The sequence below is a fragment of the Clavelina lepadiformis genome, chromosome 5 (genome assembly GCF_947623445.1).
Source record: "Clavelina lepadiformis chromosome 5, kaClaLepa1.1, whole genome shotgun sequence".
NCBI lineage: Eukaryota > Metazoa > Chordata > Ascidiacea > Aplousobranchia > Clavelinidae > Clavelina > Clavelina lepadiformis.
In genome coordinates, this window is record NC_135244.1 from 22,526,407 (window position 1) to 22,546,771 (window position 20,365).

Here is a 20,365-nt window from a genome sequence, read left to right on the forward strand (position 1 = left end):
ATTTTTGATGCCAAGTTTTGTTTTAAATGTATTCACACCAGATCAAACTTTTTTGCATGAAAGCCCTTGATTTAACCAACTGATTTAACATTTATATTTTCGCTCATTTATAAATATAAATTAGACTAATGCAATATTTGTCAGAGCGACTTTATTATCCGGGAATTCATTGTTTTCTAGATTTAATAATTTTCAGATCTTGCGTTGAATTAAAAAATGGAGCTTTGGTTTCATTCATGTTCTGGAATAGTCAAAGCATCATGGAAGATTTTTTAGGGCAGGTTATCTCATCACCAATCTCCTTCTTCCATTGCTTGGTCCAGATGATTCTAGTTGTTACCAGACAGAAGGTAATGTCTGCGAATGCAAAGATCAGAAAAGCCAGAACTTTTCCTACCAGCATTTGGATTTAGGTCAACATAACCTTTGACGTTGCATGAGCCCGAGCCAATGAATGGCACCTTTATGATCCAGTGGTAAGATGGTGCATTGGTGCTGAAACATAATGACAACACATCCAATACTACAAACTCTTACAAGCACAGCTGCTTCAAATCAATCCTTTTGTGGAAGTAAAGTGGCAGAAGTGAAGGAAAGACACGCAGTAACTCACTGCAATTTCTCGTTGACATCCATACCAACCTTTCTTGCTCATCCAACTCCAACTCCAATACAGTGGTTACTCGGTTTATGTTGACGAAGACACCACAAGGCCCCAGTAGAGAACAAAATGGATATTATGGTTCTTTGATTCTTTATCGTCTGTGGGGTCAGACTATCCTTCTGTTTGGGAAGTGTTCACATTTGCACAAAATCCTGTCAGACACCGTGTCCTCTTGGGCCTAGTAGAGACATACAGTGATATTCCTGATTGCTGACATCAGAGAATAAGACACATATCAGTACAAATTTTACTACATTAATTATAATGTATAACATCTCATCCCGCAAAGATTATTCTTAAGTAGTTTCGACGCTAACAGTCTTGGACTCCTTTTAAAATCCTCTGTTACATCATAAGCATCTTTATCTCTTTGCAGTCAAGCCAACATAGATGGACCCCTTTCAGAATTCTTCTGTATTTTTTATTCCAAACTATTTTAGTTGCTGTTGTTCACAACTGCACAGTGCCGTGTTCTCATGAACCAGTTAACGGACAATAATATGACGTCATAATAACAACGACACTTACCTTTGTTGAAAGCTCTTGAGTTACAGAAGCTTTTGGTATCTCACCTTGCTGAGGCTGTCTTCCCAGCCATTGTTGGCATCAAGCCAGTAAAGACATTGCAAGGTCGAAGCAGAGAACACGGTCGATGTGATGGTTGATATCTTGGCTTACCAGGATCAGGAATATTTTAACCTTTTTAACTCTGCCTTCAATATTTTCAACTACAATGTTGAGAATTGTCACTTCCATGACACCACGAGAATCTTCCTCAACATCTATGAAAGCAGATCCAATGGCGTTGCTTCTTTTGTTACATCATAAACATCCTTACCTCATTGTAGTCCAGTTTGTTGGGAAAAACCAACAACTTTGACGTGAGCAGCGAAGGCGCCCTTGTAAACTTATCTGCTCCTTTTTTGACCCTGGGTCCAAACCACCCTTGTAACAGGGTAGTGACCACATTGGCACACAACCGTGCCGGAAACCGTGTCCTCATGAGCCTGGTAAAGTGTCTGTCCTGTCCTGCCTGTCTTCCCAGCCATTTTTGGTATTAATGTTCATTTATTTTAATTTTTGTCTTCAATGTGGAAAAATTGTGCTGACGCAGGTGGTCGCAAGCATTTTAATATTTATCAACATTTTCCACAAATTAGACGGGAAAATGTGACAAGGCCTCGAAGGCACAAACGTGCATTAAGAACCAATCAGAGAATGTAAAAAAGTTATTAGCGTCACAAACCTACTCAAGTTAAGACGCTGCAAGACGTAAGGAATGGTTCGATGGAACGGTTCCGGACTATTCTAGTTCTGGGGAACTTTCTAAAGCATCACCTTGTCCTCATGAGTCTGGTAAAGACATGAGGTGATATTATTGGTTGCTCATAGCAGAAAATAATCCGCAGAACTTTTTAATTCGTAAAGTTCTACAATTTTACTTTGTCCAATATCTCATCCCCTTAGCAACCATGGTATGCATTGAACCAATGCAGTTCAGCTCATACTCGGAACAAAATTGTCCCGACCCAGATTTGTATGAAGTTTGATGCTGCAGGATCCATAGAATGGTGCTTGAACCCTCCTTCATTACGAGAGAGCTAAAATGAAATGACAACATATCAAGTCACTACAGACTTTGCAAACCGGCTTCTGTGTTCCCATGAAACTGACATAGACTAAAGCACTATTCTTGGCTGCAGAATACAGAAACTAATCTGCAAAATAGTTCACTGAATTACCTGTTCTTAATATACAAGAAATTTCTCTTTTGTGTGTTTAATTTCCCATCTTATAAAGGTTCTCTTACCAACAATGCATCTTTTGCGTAAAGGTATTATAGCTGTAGATTAAGTAAATCATCATATTAAAACTCATCTGGCGAAGTGTTTTCGTATTTTACACCATGCTTTGCATTGTCTTCGTTGTTTATTGTGCCTTTATGATGTAAGGAGATATTAAAACATGCTTATCGACCGTAAAATTAGTTGCAAATAAATAATTGAAGAGTTGTATTGAGAATTATAAGTGACTTGCATATAATATCTAATGAACTATTTATTCTATTTGCTTCGTATGGTTTTGTGCTTATTTCAATAAATGACATAACATACATAGCTGTATAATGCAACTTATCACAGGTGTTATCCCTTTCAATCTAAATTCGATTCCTAAGAGTCTAGTATTCAAGTTACTGTTTCGTGATGTTATTCTTGTCGTGTATTTGGAATAAATTATGATGTCATTAAAATGAACATTTATATGGGCAAGTGTTGTCAGGTTGAATGCAATTGCAATTATATCCAGACTCTGAGACTGTCAGTAAAGTCAGAACAACCAAGCTATTATCTTGCAACAATTAACTATTGTTGTTACCCAACACCATCTCAAATATGATGACACACTTATTCTTAATATCTTTACACAATCATTTCTTGACTTGTAGCTTTTACTTGATTTTCTCCTAGCTAGTTCTCTTTTGTAAGCAAATGACTGAGTGAATACTTCATTAAATGACTAGCAACTGAGCAACATACAAGAATATCGTCAACAACAGTTCTTGTTAGTAAAGACATATTGGAAGTAATTTGCTGTATCTGAGAACGGTCTAAAGTTCTATTGCAATGGGGGGGAAGTGATAAGTAATCAATATTTTCAGCATAGGAATGTAACGGATGACAATATAAACTGCTAAGGCAATTTTTCGTTTTACCACAGCTAAAGGCACTGGACTAGGCTAATCTCACCAGACAAAACTGTACTGTAGCTTAACATTTACGTCAACTAGTACAAATACCCCAACGGTAGGTTTAGGTTAATTTAATACAAAATGTTCCGGTTAGAGTGCGATAATATGATTACTAATTTAACATACGAAATTAAATATCATTTGGAAATTTAGGTTTTTAAGTATTCGTATCAGCAAAGCATAACACTGCGTCACGACAGCTTCCTGTTCGCTGCTGTAACTTATGCTATCATATTTCGTCTTGCCTTTTTCGTGTGCGTTTGCCTGCTGTAAAAGCCGTTCAGTTGCGTTAACAATTACCAGCAACCAGTAATGTCATACAGTTGAAAATAGCTGAAGTCTACTAGTCTGAATGCTATAATATAAACTGTTGAACGAAATGCTGTTGATGTGCCAATGTTCAGTTTGTATGTAATCGCTTAAAGAAGAATCAATATAATCAGTTTATACAATCAACATTCTTGTGCAAACTACTGATGAGTTCAATTTAAAAGAAGCTAGTGTCAGACAACAGACAAGTCAGACAACTTTGTTTTTCGGCTTCACAAGACAATCAGCTTTTAACTGAACAATTGAGTCTAGGGTTGATAAAGCATGACAACGACGTTTTGAGACTTATACAACATCGAGCACAATAATCAATTAGACAATCAAACATTGTATTGGAGTGGCTGGATCAGTCAAGTTCAACAACCAAAACCAACCATTCCATTACAAGGTTATACACTTAAGTGCACGTTATAATTATACCTATTACTCTTTATTTGTTTGTCGCAGAAAACATTCTATTCATGCTTAAATAAAGCACCGATTGCCTTTGTCACTCACATTCATTTCAATTGTTTCTCTTATTGTAGAACAATGTAAGAGACCTGCTTTAAACTTCTGTCAAACTGCACATTTTTTACAAATGTTTTGGAAACAAATTCCTAGGAGGGAAATTCCCTTCTGCGAGTCGAAAGAAAAATAATAAACAACGCTTTCTGACTGGTTCGGACAAAACAATATCTCTCAGGTCGTCTGTTGTTTTGAAATCTCAGTGGTAAACCACGTAAAAGAAAAATATATTTGCTAAACATATATTGTGTATTTGTGTTGTTTAGGGTGCGGTTAAAAGCCTTGGCCTATAGTGATATATGATGTTTATGTTTGAAATGCAGAAAACTGTTAAAGAAAACAGAAACATAATTTCAAAAAGATATTTCTGACGCTAATCATCTGGGGCAGAGCAAAGAAATTAAAACAAAGCAGATATGACTTCAATAGACAACTTGAAAATCTATCGATCATATAACTGGCTCACATAACTATTTTAGATTTGACAATTTCCGAAGCTAAACGCGTTGTAAAAGATTACATAGGTTTGACCGAAACTGACAAATTGCACTTTTAATTTTCTAGGTTAGTTCTTTTGGGATTCATAACATACAAGAACTTTAATCTATCTCATGTTATCGATATGTTGTTGTTATGGTGGTTCTGCTTAAAGTGTTGCAGTAGCATTTGCTGTAGCCGCAGTAATACTTGAACATACTGGTACCACAAATGTTCACAACATAACTTTATTGGGTTATGATAATATAATGAACAAATGATAATTTCCCAGAAGTCTATTCAACTTTTCTCTTGCTTCGTACTTTTCTGAATCTCTCCGAAATTTCGTCACGGATCGTGAATACGGTCCTGTAAAACATGATGTCATAAAGCAGCTATACGTTGGATACAAATAGAAGATTATAACGTCACAATACCTGATATGTTTTCTTCCGAAGGACATGAGGTGTTGGCGAGTTAAGCGCTCACGTCTGAGCAATTTCAACTCTCGGAAGGTGTTTTCCAAAACCGCAGCAAAAAAATTCACAAATATTTTTATGAAAATGAACAAAATTAACAGGAGGAAAATGCTTTCTCTGATTGGATAAGCACGAAGAAGGTTCGTTGACGTAAACGCTTCCATGGAAAAGCCCACAACCTAAAATGACCTTGAGTTACTTCACGAACAATTAATATGTCATATTGAAGAAGTGTGACTCACAGATTGCATAGCTTTGCTCACACTGCTGAAATCTTTGCTTCTTCCAAAAAGCACCAACCCTAAAAATGATGATTTTCGTTCAAATCTCTGATTCGCGTAAAATTTGTGATTAATTATGACAACCATGAGCTTCAAACCCACCAACATGGCAGAAAGCGATGTAGAGGAAAAATATGTAGAGTGAAAGACCTAGGACTTCAAGCTTTGCTCTATGTATGGTGGCGTGCATGAGATCAAAAATTGGATGACCTTCCATGACCTGAATATGATGATGTCATAATAAGATTTTATGACGGGTACTGATGTTGATGACGTCATATTCTTACCTTGACGGTGTACAGCATCGTGAAGAAAGTACAAATGGACAAAAGGCATTTTGTGAGGTAATCTGTGAAAGCAGCCATGTGGTAGAGATGGAAAGATTTCATGTTATTCCTGTAAGCTTGGAACGCTTGGTCCGTGTAAGTCACTCTGTGTGAAAATAACATCATTTATAAAATCCCCGCTTGCATATAAATACCTCATGATTATGTCTAACTCATCACCTGCTAAGGTAAAGCCCCACCGCCAGTGTTGACGTCGTCAGAATAAACAAGAGCAGAACATTCCACAAGTTCTTGAGAAACCGGAAGCCTTCTTCCAGGAAGCCACTCGCTACCTCCACCAAGTGGTACAGCACCAGGACAAGAATGCCATATAAGGCAACCTGGACCGCCACGTCCCAAGCACTCCTTCACAGGAAATGACGACATAACTTCGTGCAGTTTACAACGTTGTTAGTTCATAATCTACTTACTCGACGTGGTGACTTCGCATGAACATCAATTGTGGCTTGACGACATAGTTGCCAGTGTTTGATATTTCTATGGCGACCATAGTGACGTAATATATTCGATGTGGGACGTTGTATAGGACTGTCTCAAGCATGAGGAACCTTCAAGGAAATAGTTTGAGTGAAATTGACAAGATTTTGCAACAAATCTTTCCACTAACCTCGTGTATCCATCAATCCAGCCGAAGCGTCTCAGATAATGAACTTGGTCACGTGTTTCGTTGGCTAATTTTGAAATTGTTACGTAATACCCCCCTGGATTGTAGAAGAGCGCGAGATCACCGATGTAACTACTCAACCATGACGTATTCGCCGTCGAATACTCCCAACAACTGCAACGTGACGTCATTAATAATAAACGTTAGGTAAAATAACTCCCACTTTTCAAAAAAATCTGCACCACTGCGTTGCCATAGTTACCTTTCATAGACGTCATGTGAGGGCTTTGTTGCGTGTGTAGGAGGCCTGGACCAGGTGGGTCCATGAGTCCTCTTTTCTTGGAACTGATTTTCGTAGTGAAGTTTACACTGGTTCGTGTCGGACAAACCGTATTTGAATGCTGAATCGCTGTGAACACAAGACGTACCTGCAAAGTAAAGCTTCAGGATTCAAAATCAGTCTAAAGCGTTTCCACATAAATTATCAACAAAATACAATTCTTGTGGGAACAAACCTTTAATTACTCGCTTCTGACGTAATGTTGGGGGCGTCACAATCAACAATTGGTTGTCAGGGAAATGCGTCAGGCGACCAATCGAGAACTTGTCAGCCAATGAAAACTCGACCCAGTTATATACGTCATTAGCCGACGACATCTGAGAACAAATTGTCATGAAATGTGGCATTTGGAACAAACACGTCATAAATGATGTAATTATGAGCTAATAATCAACCTTTCTGTGTCCATCCAACAACATATTCTGCACAGTTTTGCCAAATTGAAACGAATTCCTTTCCGTTTGTCCAAACGTCACAATAAACAAGAGCACCAAAAATATTAGATGAAGCGATATGTTCTGTGACGTAACAATAGAATATATCGTCATATTCAGCTTCATAAATTTATTCCATGAAACTCACTTTTATCTTTCTTTTTGTTCTTATTTTTTCCTCGATATCCTGGAGCGTGATTTCAAGTCTTAGCTGAGAAGGAGGACGATAAATCCGATTCCTTGACCGCTCCTCGTCCTGTCTCCTCTTTATTGCGTCACAATCACCGCTGTGAGATCTCGGCGTCACTTTATTAAAAAAATAAATCATGAAAAAGAAACAAAATGGTGCTAAATCATAGTTGTGAAATGAACCTGAAGGGGGCAAAGGTGGAATCCAGTCGCGAAGATCGAGTTTTGGGTTATTCACCACCTTGACGTAGGCAATCAAGACTTCTTTTAGAGGTTCCAGAATTATAAAACTTTGAAGGAAAGCAACCGATACAGAAACCAACCTGGAAATCAAGTTTCAACAACTGTTATTACGTAGTCTTTATTTGAGATTACGACGCAACAATTACCATTCTTACCATTCTTTGCAAGTTTCTATGCCATATGACATTCCATACAAGGCACAAAGCACAGTCGACGTGAGAACAGTTGCAACCAGTAATATCCAGGCAATGTATATGAAGAAGTGAGGAAGAACGCGGGAATCCCCTGTGTTGGGATCATTCTCGACGAAAGCAATCCCTCGATGAGCACCAGTGCCCGACACTGCCACCCGCTGACCAGCAAAGTGTGACCTGGAATCACAAACAACTTAAATCTATGAACTAAGACAATTTTAACGTAAACAACTACCTGGCAGAAGGAGTCACTTGCTCAGTAACAAATGACGATGTTGATGGCTCTTGTGATGATGTCATACCAACAAATGATGATGTAGATGGCTCTTGGGATGATGTAGATGGCTCTTGCGATGATGTCATAGCAATAGATGGTGACCTAAGTGGCATTGATAAAGATGTCACAAAAGCTGCTGATGATGTACTTGGTTGATCTTTGTCGCAAACAATGGATGATAAAAATATTTTCCTCATTGGAGGTTTTAAATCATCTGAACTTTCCTCTTCAAATCTAACTCTTCCACTGGAAGGTTGAGGCTGGGAGATGGCATCATGTTTACTGTGACCTTCACTTGAAACATGTCGTGCAGTTTTAGTGACAATAATGGAATGTTTATGGCCACGTTTCCCTGTTTGATGACTCTTCCGGCGAAAATCATGACTCTCACCCCGATGGTGTTTATTAAGAAACTCTTTCTTCAGCTTTCGTCTCTCTCTTTTATCCATCTTGTCATTCGCTTCTTTGCGTTGATGATGATACACTCGACGGTCTTCAATCAAATCATGTCGTGAAATCTCAGCAACTTCAAAAGCAGGATTTTCACCATGCGGTTTTACTCCCTGATGACTTTTACTCTCGCCACGATATTGTTTCTTGGGAAATTCTTTTACCAACTTTAGTCTTGGTTTATGATCCATCTCATCACTTGCTTCTTTGCGTTGATGATGATTTACTCGACGCTCTTCACTCAAAACATTTCGTGAAGTATCAGCAACTTCAATGGCAGGGGCTTCACCATGATGTTTCACTCTAGGGAGGATTTTGCTCTCGCCCTGATGATCTTTCTTGGGAGATTCTTTCTTCAGCTTTCGTTTCTCTTTTTGATCCAGCTCATCATTCAATTCTTTGCGTTGATGATGATGTACTTGATGCTTTTCACTCAAAAGACGCTGTGAAGTATGAGCAACTGTGTTGGCAGGATTTTCACCATGCGGTTTTACTCCCTGATGACTTTTGTTCTCATCATGATGGTCTTTATGGAGGAGAAGTTCTACCATCCACTTTCGTCTCTCTTTTTGATCCAGCTCATCATTCATTTCTTTGTTTTGATGATGAATTACTTGATGCTTTTCATTTAAAACACGCTGTGAATTATGAGCAACTGTGTTGGCAGGAGTTTCACCATGCGGCTTTACACCCGGATTTTTGCTCTCTCCACGACGCTGTTTTTTCAGAGATTCTTTCTTCAGCTTTCTTCTCTCTTTCGGATCCATATTTTCAGTTGTTTTTTTGCGTTGATGATGATGAACTCGACCGTCTTCACTTAAAAGATGCCGTGAAGTATCAGCAACTTCAATGGCATGGTTTTTACCATGAGCTTTTGCTCCCAGTTGAATTTTGTTCTCATCATGATGTGGTTCATGGAGGAGAAGTTCTATCATCCACTTAAGCCTCTCTTTTTTATCCAGCTCATCATTTGTTTGTTTGTTTTGATGATGAATTACTTGATGCTTTTCATTCAAAACACGCTGTGAAGTATGAGCAACTGTGTTGGCAGGACTTTCACCATGCGGTTTTACACCTCGATGACTTTTCCTCTCGCCACGATGATCTTTCTTAGGAGATTCTTTTTTCAGCTTTCTTCTCTCTTTTTTATCCATCTTGTCATTCGCTTCTTTGCGTTGACGATGATGCACTTGATGCTTTTCATTCAAAACATGTCGTGAAGTATCAGCAACTTTAAAAGGAGGATTTTCACCATGCGGTTTTACTCCCTGATGACTTTTAGGACTTTTACTCTCGCCACGATGTTGTTTCTTGGGAAATTCTTTTACCAACTTTTGTCTTGGTTTTCGATTTATCTCATCACTTTCTGCTTTGTGTTGATGATGATTTACTCGACGCTCTTCACTTAAAACATGCCGTGAAGTATCAGCAACTTCAATGGCAGGGGCTTCACCATGATGTTTCACTTTAGAAAGGATTTTGCTCTCATCACGATGATCTTTCTCGGGAGATTCTTTATTCAGCTTTCGTCTTTCTTTTTGATCCAGCTCGTTGGTTGATTCTTTGCATTGATGATGATGTACTTGATGCTTTTTACTCAAAGCTTGTTGTGAAGTTTGAGCTACTTCAATGGCACGGTTTTCACCATGCGGTTTTACTCCCCGTTGACTTTTGTTCTCACCACGATGTTGTTTTTGGAGGAGTTCTTTCACCCACTTTAGTCTCTCCTTATGGTGGATTTTGCTCTCGTCACGATGCTGTTTCTTGGGAGATTCTTTATTCAGCTTTCGTCTTTCTTTTTGATCCAGCTCGTTGTTTGATTCTTTGCGTCGGTGATGATGTACTCGATGCTATTCATTCAAAACTTGTTGTGAAGTCCCAGCTACTTCAAAGGCACGGCTTTTACCATAAGGTTTCAATCTATGGTGGATTTTGCTTTCGTCATGATGCTCTGTCTTGGGAGATTCTTTCTTCAGTTTTCGTTTTTCTTTTTGATTCATCTTGCCAGTTGCTTCTTTGCGTTGATGATGATGAACTCGACGGTCTTCACTCATAACATGTTGTGAAGTCTCAGCAACTTCAACGAAACTAGTTTCTCGATTAGGTTTTACTCTGAGATGAGTTTTATTGTCAACTGGAAGTTGTTCATGAAAAAGTTCCAATTTCAGATTTTCCTCTTTGCTTCCATCTGCTACATTTAAATGATGTGAGACCGGATTTTGTTCATCATTTACATTATTTTCTTCGTCATCGACACTTTTTGAGTCAGTTAGCAATGATTTATGCGGCCGTTGCGATCGGCGAAACATTGTTGTTATGAGAAACGTTGCTGGAGATGACAACAGAGCACTCTCGATTCCTTTGTTACAAATCAAAAGAATACGACGATTAATAAATAACATTCTTAACCATTTCCGTCAAAACCGATGTCAACTGAACTCACCGACAGCCACGTGCCACCACTGAAAAGTGTAATTACCGACGGCTAAGAGCAGTCCCTGCTGCGCGTGGTTGTTCCCGTGGAACATTAACGCGGTCAGCATGATCATCAAGGTTATCATGAGACAACACGATAACATTTCTATCCTTCCCATCACATGACGTTGCCACGGGCGCATTCCATAGAATGCGTACCAAAGATATCTGCAATGTTGTGGAATTATATGTTAATAATCCGGTACAATTGTGGGATATAAATTATCTCAAACTTTACCTGTCTCTGAGGTGATTTTCCAACCTCAAGGGGAACAATGTCCTGGTGTTGTGCAGGTCTTTGGTGCGTGCAGCAGGGACCACGTGGTCTATGACATGCTTGAACCAGCGGTTGCAGAGGAAGAACCAGCAATTATTTTTCTCCAGATCTCTTACCACAACCCTCTGGAGGAACCTAACGTAAAAGTTACATTTAATAATTCCTACAGTTGCTGTTGAGTTGTTGCTACTTCATACCACTCTGGGCTGTGTCCGCCATTATCGTGCCACAAGCGAATCGCAGTGATGTCTCCAAGACACTCTGACGTGGTGATAAGGAACGATTTCACACTTCCCCTGTTCAAAATCTTTGTGTGGTGCTGTAAAAAGTATTCATTATCAGTTTATCACTTAATCAAATGCATTTCTATAAATTATGACGTCACAATACCTGAATGACATGAGCACTACTGGTGGCCATATTTCCAACAAGTCGGAGGCAGACTACAGCAGAAGTTCCAGAATTTCGTCGACTTCCGGTAAAAATCGTCACGATGTAACGATATTTATCAAAAGGACCGTTGTCCGGAACTTCCACACACAGGTCCTTGAAAATAATTGCTTTTTAATTTTGATTGATCACTTTCACATATGACAGTAGCAATCCATCACACTTACACAACAATAGACACCATGTTTAAAGAATCTCAAGCATGTCTTCATATTCAACCGGACATATTCAAATATTTTCACCTCTGCCTCCACTTGCCGGTCTTTTGATCTCGCCCATATTAGTCCGAGTCCATACAAAAAATAGAGCACGAACAACATGGACAAGACAATAGGATTTTCAAGGAAGCGCTGCCACATGTTGGAGGAGATCTGAACATGATTTCATCATTTGAAAGTGACACATTCTGTTACATCATAAACATTAGGATGTTTCATTTTTTCACCATTTTGGAATTTAAAAAAGCTTGGGGTCTCCCTAGGCCGTATTTTGGGCACAATGAAAGAATCTGAATTTTTTTTTATTTATGACGTCATTTTGAGGTTGCACCCCCTTGTTGAAGTTTCAGTGGGGGTGCATTTTTCTAATTTGGCGATATCTTGGTAACCGATTGAGCTAGAGTCATAATCAAGGTGTCAAAAGATGCAGAATGGCTGGTTTCCTATAACCACTCAATACATTTTAATTGCATTTTCGCTCTAGAAAAAAAGTTATTTGAGAAAAACCAAAATTTTGACATATTTTGCCTACAAGTCAACATGTCAGATCAACTGTTTGAGTAAAAGTTACCGTCATAAGCGAAAATATTACCCTGAGCAGTCTACTGAAAATTGTTCATCTTCTAGCTTATCTTCAAAGTATGTTATTGCGGATAAAATAAGAAAAAAGTCTGGAATCCAAAATTTCAACGTCATGTCAGATTCGGAATCAGATTCAGGAGATCATAAATCAGACCCAGATTTTGAAATCAAGAAAGTAATTGGTGGAAAATTCTATAAAAAAATTCATACGTTTTCAGTAAATCAGGAGATGTGCATGCTAGCTGACCGTCGTATGACTTCCATACGCCAGCACTCAGACCAACTGAGATCTTTGGCAGGTGAAAAAATCGCAGCATCTCCAACAACTGTTTTTCGCAGACGAGAGAAAGTACGAATGAAAGCATTAGAAAGATGCCAATTAGAGATAAAGTCGTGTAGTGCAATGCAACTGTGTTATGATGGTAGGGTGATTAACTCACTTGACCGGTATGTTTTTGTTGGTCAGTTGTTGGATGACCAGAATAAAAAATGTGAGAGAATTGTTGGTGTCAAAACCTTTCCCAAAGGAACATCAGTTACAGGGGAAATACTTTCCTCCACAATTATTGATGAGGTATGCGGTGATACTCTAAAGAAGGTGTACTCAGTCATGGCGGACACTACAGCTGTTAACACAGGCAGGAAGTCAGGAGTAAATAAACGCTTAGCAGATTATTTTAGTTTGACCATTGGTCATGGGATTCATACCTTGGAATGTTTATTTCATGTCAATGAAATATATCTGTCCCATGTTATTCGTTTCATAGAAGGTGGAAAAAAAGGTCCCAGAGCACTTGAAGATGGTGCATTACTGAATATTATAAAAACAATACAGAAGCCCGTTCTAAACGATTTAATTCCATGTGACACTGTAACTATTCCGATTACAAAGATTGCAGCACTGCACATAAAAGAAAAAACGCAATGGTTTTCTGACAAAAAAAAGGAAAAAATGGTAGACAACAGTTTCCGCAGTGACGAATTGTGCTTGTTAGTGTTAGCTTCTCATTTGCTGATGAATGTTCCGGAAAATCTAAAAAACCTTTTAACATACAAACAGGAGAGCATAAGTCGCTCACGATGGATAACAACTGCCAGCGGCTACCTTCGTCTTCTGCTTTTCAACATTGGAAGTCAACAAATGTCCACAAATCAAAAAAGAAAATTAGAAAAAATTGTTTCATACATTGTTTCAGTCTATGTACCCTCTTTTGTAATGATACATTTGCATCCAAAAGCTTGTGATGGTCCTTTTCTTACTCTTTTCCAACGCAACCTTCTTCTTGCTTATAGAGAAATCCAGCCAGATGTTGCTGATATGGTAACGAAGTATTACTTGGATCATGCGGGACAATGGCTTGACCCCCAAAATGTGGCTTTAAGTGTTTATTCTGAGGTGCCACCTTACCCAATCGAGGCTGTTAAAGTATCCTCTTCCATGCCGCTATCCATCGATGTAAACAACTTGCTTATGAATCGTAATGCTGGCTTAAAACAATTTTTCACATTGAACAGCAAACAAGCTCCTTGCATTGCTTCAGATGATGTTGATCCAGAATTTTGGAAAGCCATTGAAAACAATAATAGGTGCAATGAAAGGAAAATTGGATGGTTGAAAAATATTCTGCAGGAGAAAATTCGTGAAAAGAAATCTACTTTGAGGCGTACTGATTTTCGTTTGCAAGCATACCTGTGCAATATGGATAAGAATTAGTGAAGACAGCAAATTTTTGGGTTAACATGAACTGTTGTTTGTTGTTAGTTTAAAGAATAAAAATAAATTTGAATAAAAAATACAATTTGTTATTTGGCTTATGGAACTGTTCTTACACGGTAGAGTAACGCTAAAGTAGAAATCAAAGTCGCAGTTTAACATGATCGTTTACTCGATCTTTCCAGAACTACCGATGTAGCAGTTATTTACACAAACTGCTGTAATTTTAAGTTTATCTTAGATATATGTTTGTATAGCTTACATATAAAATATTTTGCTTACTTTTCATGGCGAAGGCCAATCTAAAAGTTTACAATCACCACCAAGCAAAATAAAGGTTCGGTTGGGAACTACATTGTGATTTGCATACAAAATATGTCAAAATTTCGGTTTTTCTCAAATAACTTTTTTTCTAGAGCAAAAATACAGTTAAAATGTATTGAGTGGTTATGGGAAACCAGCTGTTCTGCATCTTTTGAGACCTTGATCATAGCTCTAGCTCAATAGGTTACCAAGATATCGCCAAATCACAAAAATGCACCCCCACCGAAACTTCAACAAGGGGGTGCAACCTCAAAATGACGTCATAAATAAAAAAAAATTCAGATTCTTTCATTGTGCCCAAAATACGGCCTAGGGAGACCCCAAGCTTTTTTAAATTCCAAAATGGTGAAAAAATGAAACATCCTAATAAACATCCTTACCTCATTGTAGTCCAGTTTGTTGGGAAAAACCAACAACTTTGATGCTAGCAGCGAAGGCGCCCTTGTAAAGTCATCCGTGCTTCTTTTATGACCCTGGGTCCAGACCACCCTTGTAACAGGGTAGTGACCACATTGGCACACAACCATGCCGGAAACCGTGTCCTCATGAGCCTGGTAAAGAAATAAGATGATGTTAGCTGCTCATATCACAGAATAATCCACAAAGCATTCAATTAAATAAAAATGCTAAATTCATATAAATTTTCACTTTTCTGCCTTCAATATCTCACCTTGCAGGGGCTGTCTTTCCAGCCATTCTTGGCATCAAACCAGTGAAGACACTGCAAGGCCCAAACAGAGAACACGGCCGATGTGATGGTTCCGGCACGGTAGTAGCCTGGACCCAGGTCAGCACGAATGGTAACATTGTAGGATCCAAATCCTACAAAGGGCGCCTTTGTCGTCCATCGATAATGTGTTGCTGAAATATAATGACAATATTTTGAGAACCAAAGACTCTGACAATCAAATCTACTCCACAGTTACCTTTCTACAGAACAAAAGTGAAAAACAGTATGATGTATGTAACTCACTGTAACTCATGCACAGTAACTCACTGCAAATTATCACAGACGCTCATACCAACCTTCCTTGTCAAACTCCTTTCTAGCCATGGTGATTACTTGGCCTACAAGGGTCAGGAACATTTTAAGTTTTTTAACTCTGCCTTCATAGTTTCCCACTACAATGTTTAGAATCGTTGCTTCCATCGCACCACTCGAATCTCCCTCAACGTCTATGAAGGCAGAGCCAATTGCAGTGCTACGGCATGCTGAGCCGTCACATTCACTTTTAACCCTCAGCCATATCTTGCTCTTATCGGGCTGTTGAGGCAGGCTGAACTCTAACTTTAGATTCTTTGCTATTTCTTTACTGATGGGGAGCTCGTCCCTCCAACCTGTCGTTATGCTGACTGACGTCACAGAATCAACTTTTAGATCAAATGGACTGAAGTTGGCTGAGGTTGAGTTATAACGAAAAATCTAAAATTTTACAAAACATTCTTCTGAATATCATCGCAATATAATGCGAGTGATTAAACAAAGCACAATTATTACCTCCATATTGATGACATCATCAGTTATAAGCGACTGCAAGTTGGAAAGTTGTACGAACGAGGTGTTAGCGTCGAAAGGATCTGAAAACATTTCATTGTGGTCATGAACAAAGTATTGGAACTTATATGAAGAGTTACACCTCACACATGAGAACGTTGCTACCACTGTGCACTGTATGTGTGTGAACAATATGTGTACATCAGATGTACGTGGCTTATAAATTGAAACACTTCTTCCTTACTCGTGACATGATTGTTCAACTTGAGCAATCTTCCATCGACTGATTTTGTTTCAAAGGATATCGCCTCCTCACCAGGAGTCAATGATGCCATGAGCAACTTTCCCAGACGATTCATTCTCAAATTTTCGTCATTCTTTGACAAAACTCAGTGTTAGTTGAATAATTAAATGCTAGATTATTGAAAATGTTAACTTGGTTACCTTGAAAGGATAAAATCGAACAAGTCTCATCAATTGTGATGTCGTAGTCATACAAGACTTCACAATGAAGTTTACGTCATCATATCGACTGGCAGAAAATGGAACAAAGCTCTCTACTCGATCCAGGATATCCTGCACATCTTGCTGTAATACAAAGTAACTTTCTTCTACTCAGTCTATATTACGGATAAATATGTGGACTCTAAATGCAAGTTTGTGTAATTTCAAACTTTACCAATTGAGTTTCTTCTAGGAGTTTAGGATTGTTTGTTACGTGGCTTATAACATCGGCAATTTGTTTCACCGACTCCAACGACAACATGGGATATTCCACCATTTTGGAAATTATTTCCTTTCTCTGTTTAAACAAAAAGTTGTCTTCTAAATCTAAAACTTTGACAAGAAGTATAAAGTTAATACGTCACAAACTGACCTTTGATTGGTTGAGTTTGTTGGTTGACGATAAGACGAGAACAAACTGAGCAATCTTCTGCAGATTGTTACTTAACAACGCTGCGTCCAGTTCATTTATTACATCATCGTTGACGTCATTATTAGCAACTACAGTGACGAAGAGATTTTCCTCAACACATGATTGGTCGGGAGTGCATATTTCTATGACAATTGTGACGTCATTAGATGAACGTCCAGGTGGTAGTATGATGTCATAGAGAACTGGATCAAATCCATATTGTAGAAGATATCGATGGCCTGGAAAGGATTTTTATTTCGTAGATGGAATTATGGCTTTGTCGGAATTAATTCTGCTTTACTTCCACCTGACACTTTACTCACCTTTCTCTTGGAGGAAAAACTTGTACATCAGTTGGTATTTGCCTGCTATGTAACCAGCACATGTGACATTAAACTTGGTGGTGTAAGCACTTCCCATCCTAGGCAAAATAATGCAGCTACCACTACTATGAGAAGATAGAGCATTGAGGAAAATGGTCACTGAGGAGTTCTCTCCGTGAATATTGTAACCTGCACATGGAGGTCAGGTTTAAATTTGTGAATGAATTAGCATCATATAAGGGGATTCACCTGTTCCTGTGACATTTGATGATGGATTAAGTAATGAAGCATTTAGTTTGCAAAACTCCTGATCATCACACAGTGGCAGTTGATGTCCAGGATTTGGCGACAATGTCCATTTACGACGTAAACAATCATCGCATTCCAATTGTAGAATGATTGACAGATGAGGAGAAAAGTACTTCCCACAATTGGACCAACATCTGCGATTTGATGGAAAGAAAAATTAAATGAAACGTTTTTACTTTATCTGCCGCAATTTTATCCAATGCTCACTTCAAATTAACAATTGGGGCTGGTCTTGCTTGAACAACAACTTCCTGATCTGCCAATGTTGCATCATAATGGGGTCCAGATATGATCAATCGGATGTAATAATGCTCACTTTGTCTGAGTTCATTCATGGATATTTCCATCACATGATCACTGGTCACCCAGACAGTGTGCCAATCAAAGCAGGAATCTTGAACATGAGAAAAACAATTAAATTTTGAACAAAATGATATTTGAAAAAAATTTTTTAAACCTTTTCTCTGTATTTTCCCCATCACTGTCCTTGTCGGAAGCTCTTCTTGCTTGATGGAGCAAAACCAGTAGTAGCTGATGTGTCGATGATATTTGTTGTAATCAATCGAAGATACAAATCTTAGGACTGTCATGTTGTTGTCTATGCAGAGAAATCATAATATATTAAAATTATGGATGGTCAAATGTGGTCGAAAATTAAAAAATAATTCATGAAAATATTTTATGAAGTCACATAGAAATCTGATAATTACCCACTCACCACTCTGAAGCACATTTCCTCCTAAGATCACAAAATGTAGCTTTTTCTTGGTAATTTCTATCAAAGTATAATCTTTGAGCTTTCCCTCCAACACATCGCTTGTCACATTCTCACTGGTAACTTTAACCTTTATGACATACAAGCCGGGTGACAATGTATCGGCTCTGATGATAAGTTCTGGTTCAAATGACTCCTTCTCAAACTCAACTTCATATGTATATGTTGCCATGTCCATGTCTGTTGCCACTGGGAACACCAACCATTTATATCTGACCTCAGACATATTCTTGCACGTGAACTTAAAATCCACGCTGAAGGTCAAATAATCAAAGACTTTCAATGGATTTTCAAACCCGCCTCGGTAGTTCCCATCTCGAATTCTCAGATTCTCCAAGCACGATGACGTCTCCAACACGTCAACCCATCCCACGAAAGGAAATGATTGTTTTGAATTCCTGATAAAACCAGTGACCTGCTGCATTCCAATGTGGTATAAAACTCGTTCAACTTTGATCAATTTGTAAGACCTCGCATCAAATGGAAGACTTGGCAGATCTTTGTGATCATATTCCAACTTGGAGATGGTGAAACTGTGGTTCTCTGGTCTTCCTTGTAAGTAAATCGTCATCACATAATCACCAATGTCACCTCTGACAAATGCATACACGTAATTTCTGCTGTAGCTAGGGATAGGCTTCGGTGACGAAATATACACGTTGTATATCTGTGGTAATGCTTCAATGACTGCCCATGAAGATGATTGAGAAATGTAATTTTCAGCAATTGCTTCAACTTTGTACATTCCTGGTTGTGATAAAGTTGGCTGTACTACCATCGAGTGGCACTCACGTTGGCAGAACAGAGAAGCGTTGAAGTGTGACAAGTTGCTTTCGATCGATTTGATTTGGATTGAAAGACTTATTGGTGCTCCTTGACTAATTGTTGCATTTATGATGAAATAATGGGGATGAAAACCAACAAACTCTTCTGCTGTCACTTGAAAATTTTTGATTTCTTCAATCAAAATAATAGGTGTGGAATATATCACAGAGGAGATATTGTTTTGTAACAATAGTGTGATATTATGTATTCCTGGGTCAACTAATTGTTGCATCGATGAGTTCAGTTTAAAAATAACTTTTTCAAATGCATTTAATAAAAACTTTTTCTCGTCAAAAACTTGTTTTGTCTGGTTCTGTGCTATGATGACATCATCCAACAACAGGGAGTATGAAATAGGAAAACAATATCTGTGAGAAAATACAAGGTCAGCCGGGTTTAGGATTGTTATGTTCAACTCTTTGATGGATATTTGTAATTTTGACATTGATAAGCCACATTCCACATAAGTATTTTTTAGTGGCGTTTGAAATGTCCCTTCAGGAATTTTACATCTTGCCCAAATTGCATAGTTTCCAGGATATTGAAAGGAACGTTGTGTTTTGAAGATTGTTGAATGACTTGTTAGTTTTTCTGTGTTTGCATTGTCATATTCTATCGAACAATCCAGATATTTTTGAAAACTGTTCGCTCCAGTTAGTCTTGCAACAAATTGAACCGATTGTCCAGGCTCAACATAATGACTACTCAGCATTAGATGAAAATCTGAAAAGCGAATAATGCTTTCAAAGCAGTAATGACATAACAAAGGTTAATCACAAAAGTTCCTATTTTTAATTTAATTTACTTTTATGAAATACATGTTATTGTGAAAATACGAAAACTGACACACTATCTATGCTGCATATGTATTTACACACCAAATCGAAGATACTCAAAGAAAATCCCGGCCAAACTGCAGTTCATCGTAAATCTTTCCATTGAAACACGAACAGTTTCTTTGTATAAGTACTTTGTGGGTTTGTCAGGCCCACAAAGCCATAGTGATGATACACTTGTTTCAATCAATAGCTGACCATCTACACACTGTGAACACAAACAACTATTATGAAAGCCAAAATATGTTAATTAGAGAAGTTTTGTAAAAGTATCAAACATG

The 20,365-nt window shown here is 38.2% G+C and overlaps 2 protein-coding genes and 1 long non-coding RNA gene across 5 annotated transcripts in view; all 3 read right to left on the minus strand.

Moving 5' to 3' along the window:
* Positions 1-15: 15 nt before the first annotated feature.
* Positions 16-1,376, minus strand: LOC143458836 (uncharacterized). 3 transcript variants are annotated; one of them, XR_013117707.1, is made up of 4 exons: positions 1,193-1,376; positions 614-842; positions 398-495; positions 16-329 (listed from the first exon to the last, which is right to left on the minus strand). It is a non-coding gene; the product is annotated as an uncharacterized LOC143458836 (long non-coding RNA). The 3 variants fall into 3 exon arrangements; XR_013117708.1 differs by having other exon boundaries at positions 16-495; positions 643-842; XR_013117709.1 differs by having other exon boundaries at positions 16-842; positions 1,237-1,376.
* Positions 1,377-4,959: 3,583 nt separating this feature from the next.
* LOC143459601 (uncharacterized) overlaps positions 4,960-20,365 on the minus strand; it is a 218,744-nt gene continuing 203,338 nt past the window's right edge. Inside the window, exon 33 of the mRNA XM_076956816.1 lies at positions 4,960-5,096. Coding sequence (XP_076812931.1) covers positions 5,024-5,096 — 73 coding nt within the window. The 3' untranslated portion in view covers positions 4,960-5,023. The remainder of the gene's footprint in view (positions 5,097-20,365) is intronic.
* On the minus strand, positions 9,567-20,310 carry LOC143458713 (polycystin family receptor for egg jelly-like). The gene is made up of 20 exons (XM_076955562.1): positions 20,127-20,310; positions 18,367-19,971; positions 18,106-18,246; positions 17,856-18,042; positions 17,589-17,782; positions 17,340-17,528; positions 16,978-17,255; positions 16,780-16,902; positions 16,545-16,688; positions 16,345-16,477; positions 16,104-16,183; positions 15,632-16,028; positions 15,276-15,466; positions 14,986-15,156; positions 12,010-12,138; positions 11,708-11,863; positions 11,515-11,636; positions 11,279-11,452; positions 11,009-11,208; positions 9,567-10,924 (listed from the first exon to the last, which is right to left on the minus strand). Exons 1-20 carry the CDS (start codon positions 20,185-20,187, stop codon positions 10,416-10,418), a joined length of 5,184 nt encoding a protein of 1,727 aa, XP_076811677.1. The 5' UTR covers positions 20,188-20,310; the 3' UTR covers positions 9,567-10,415.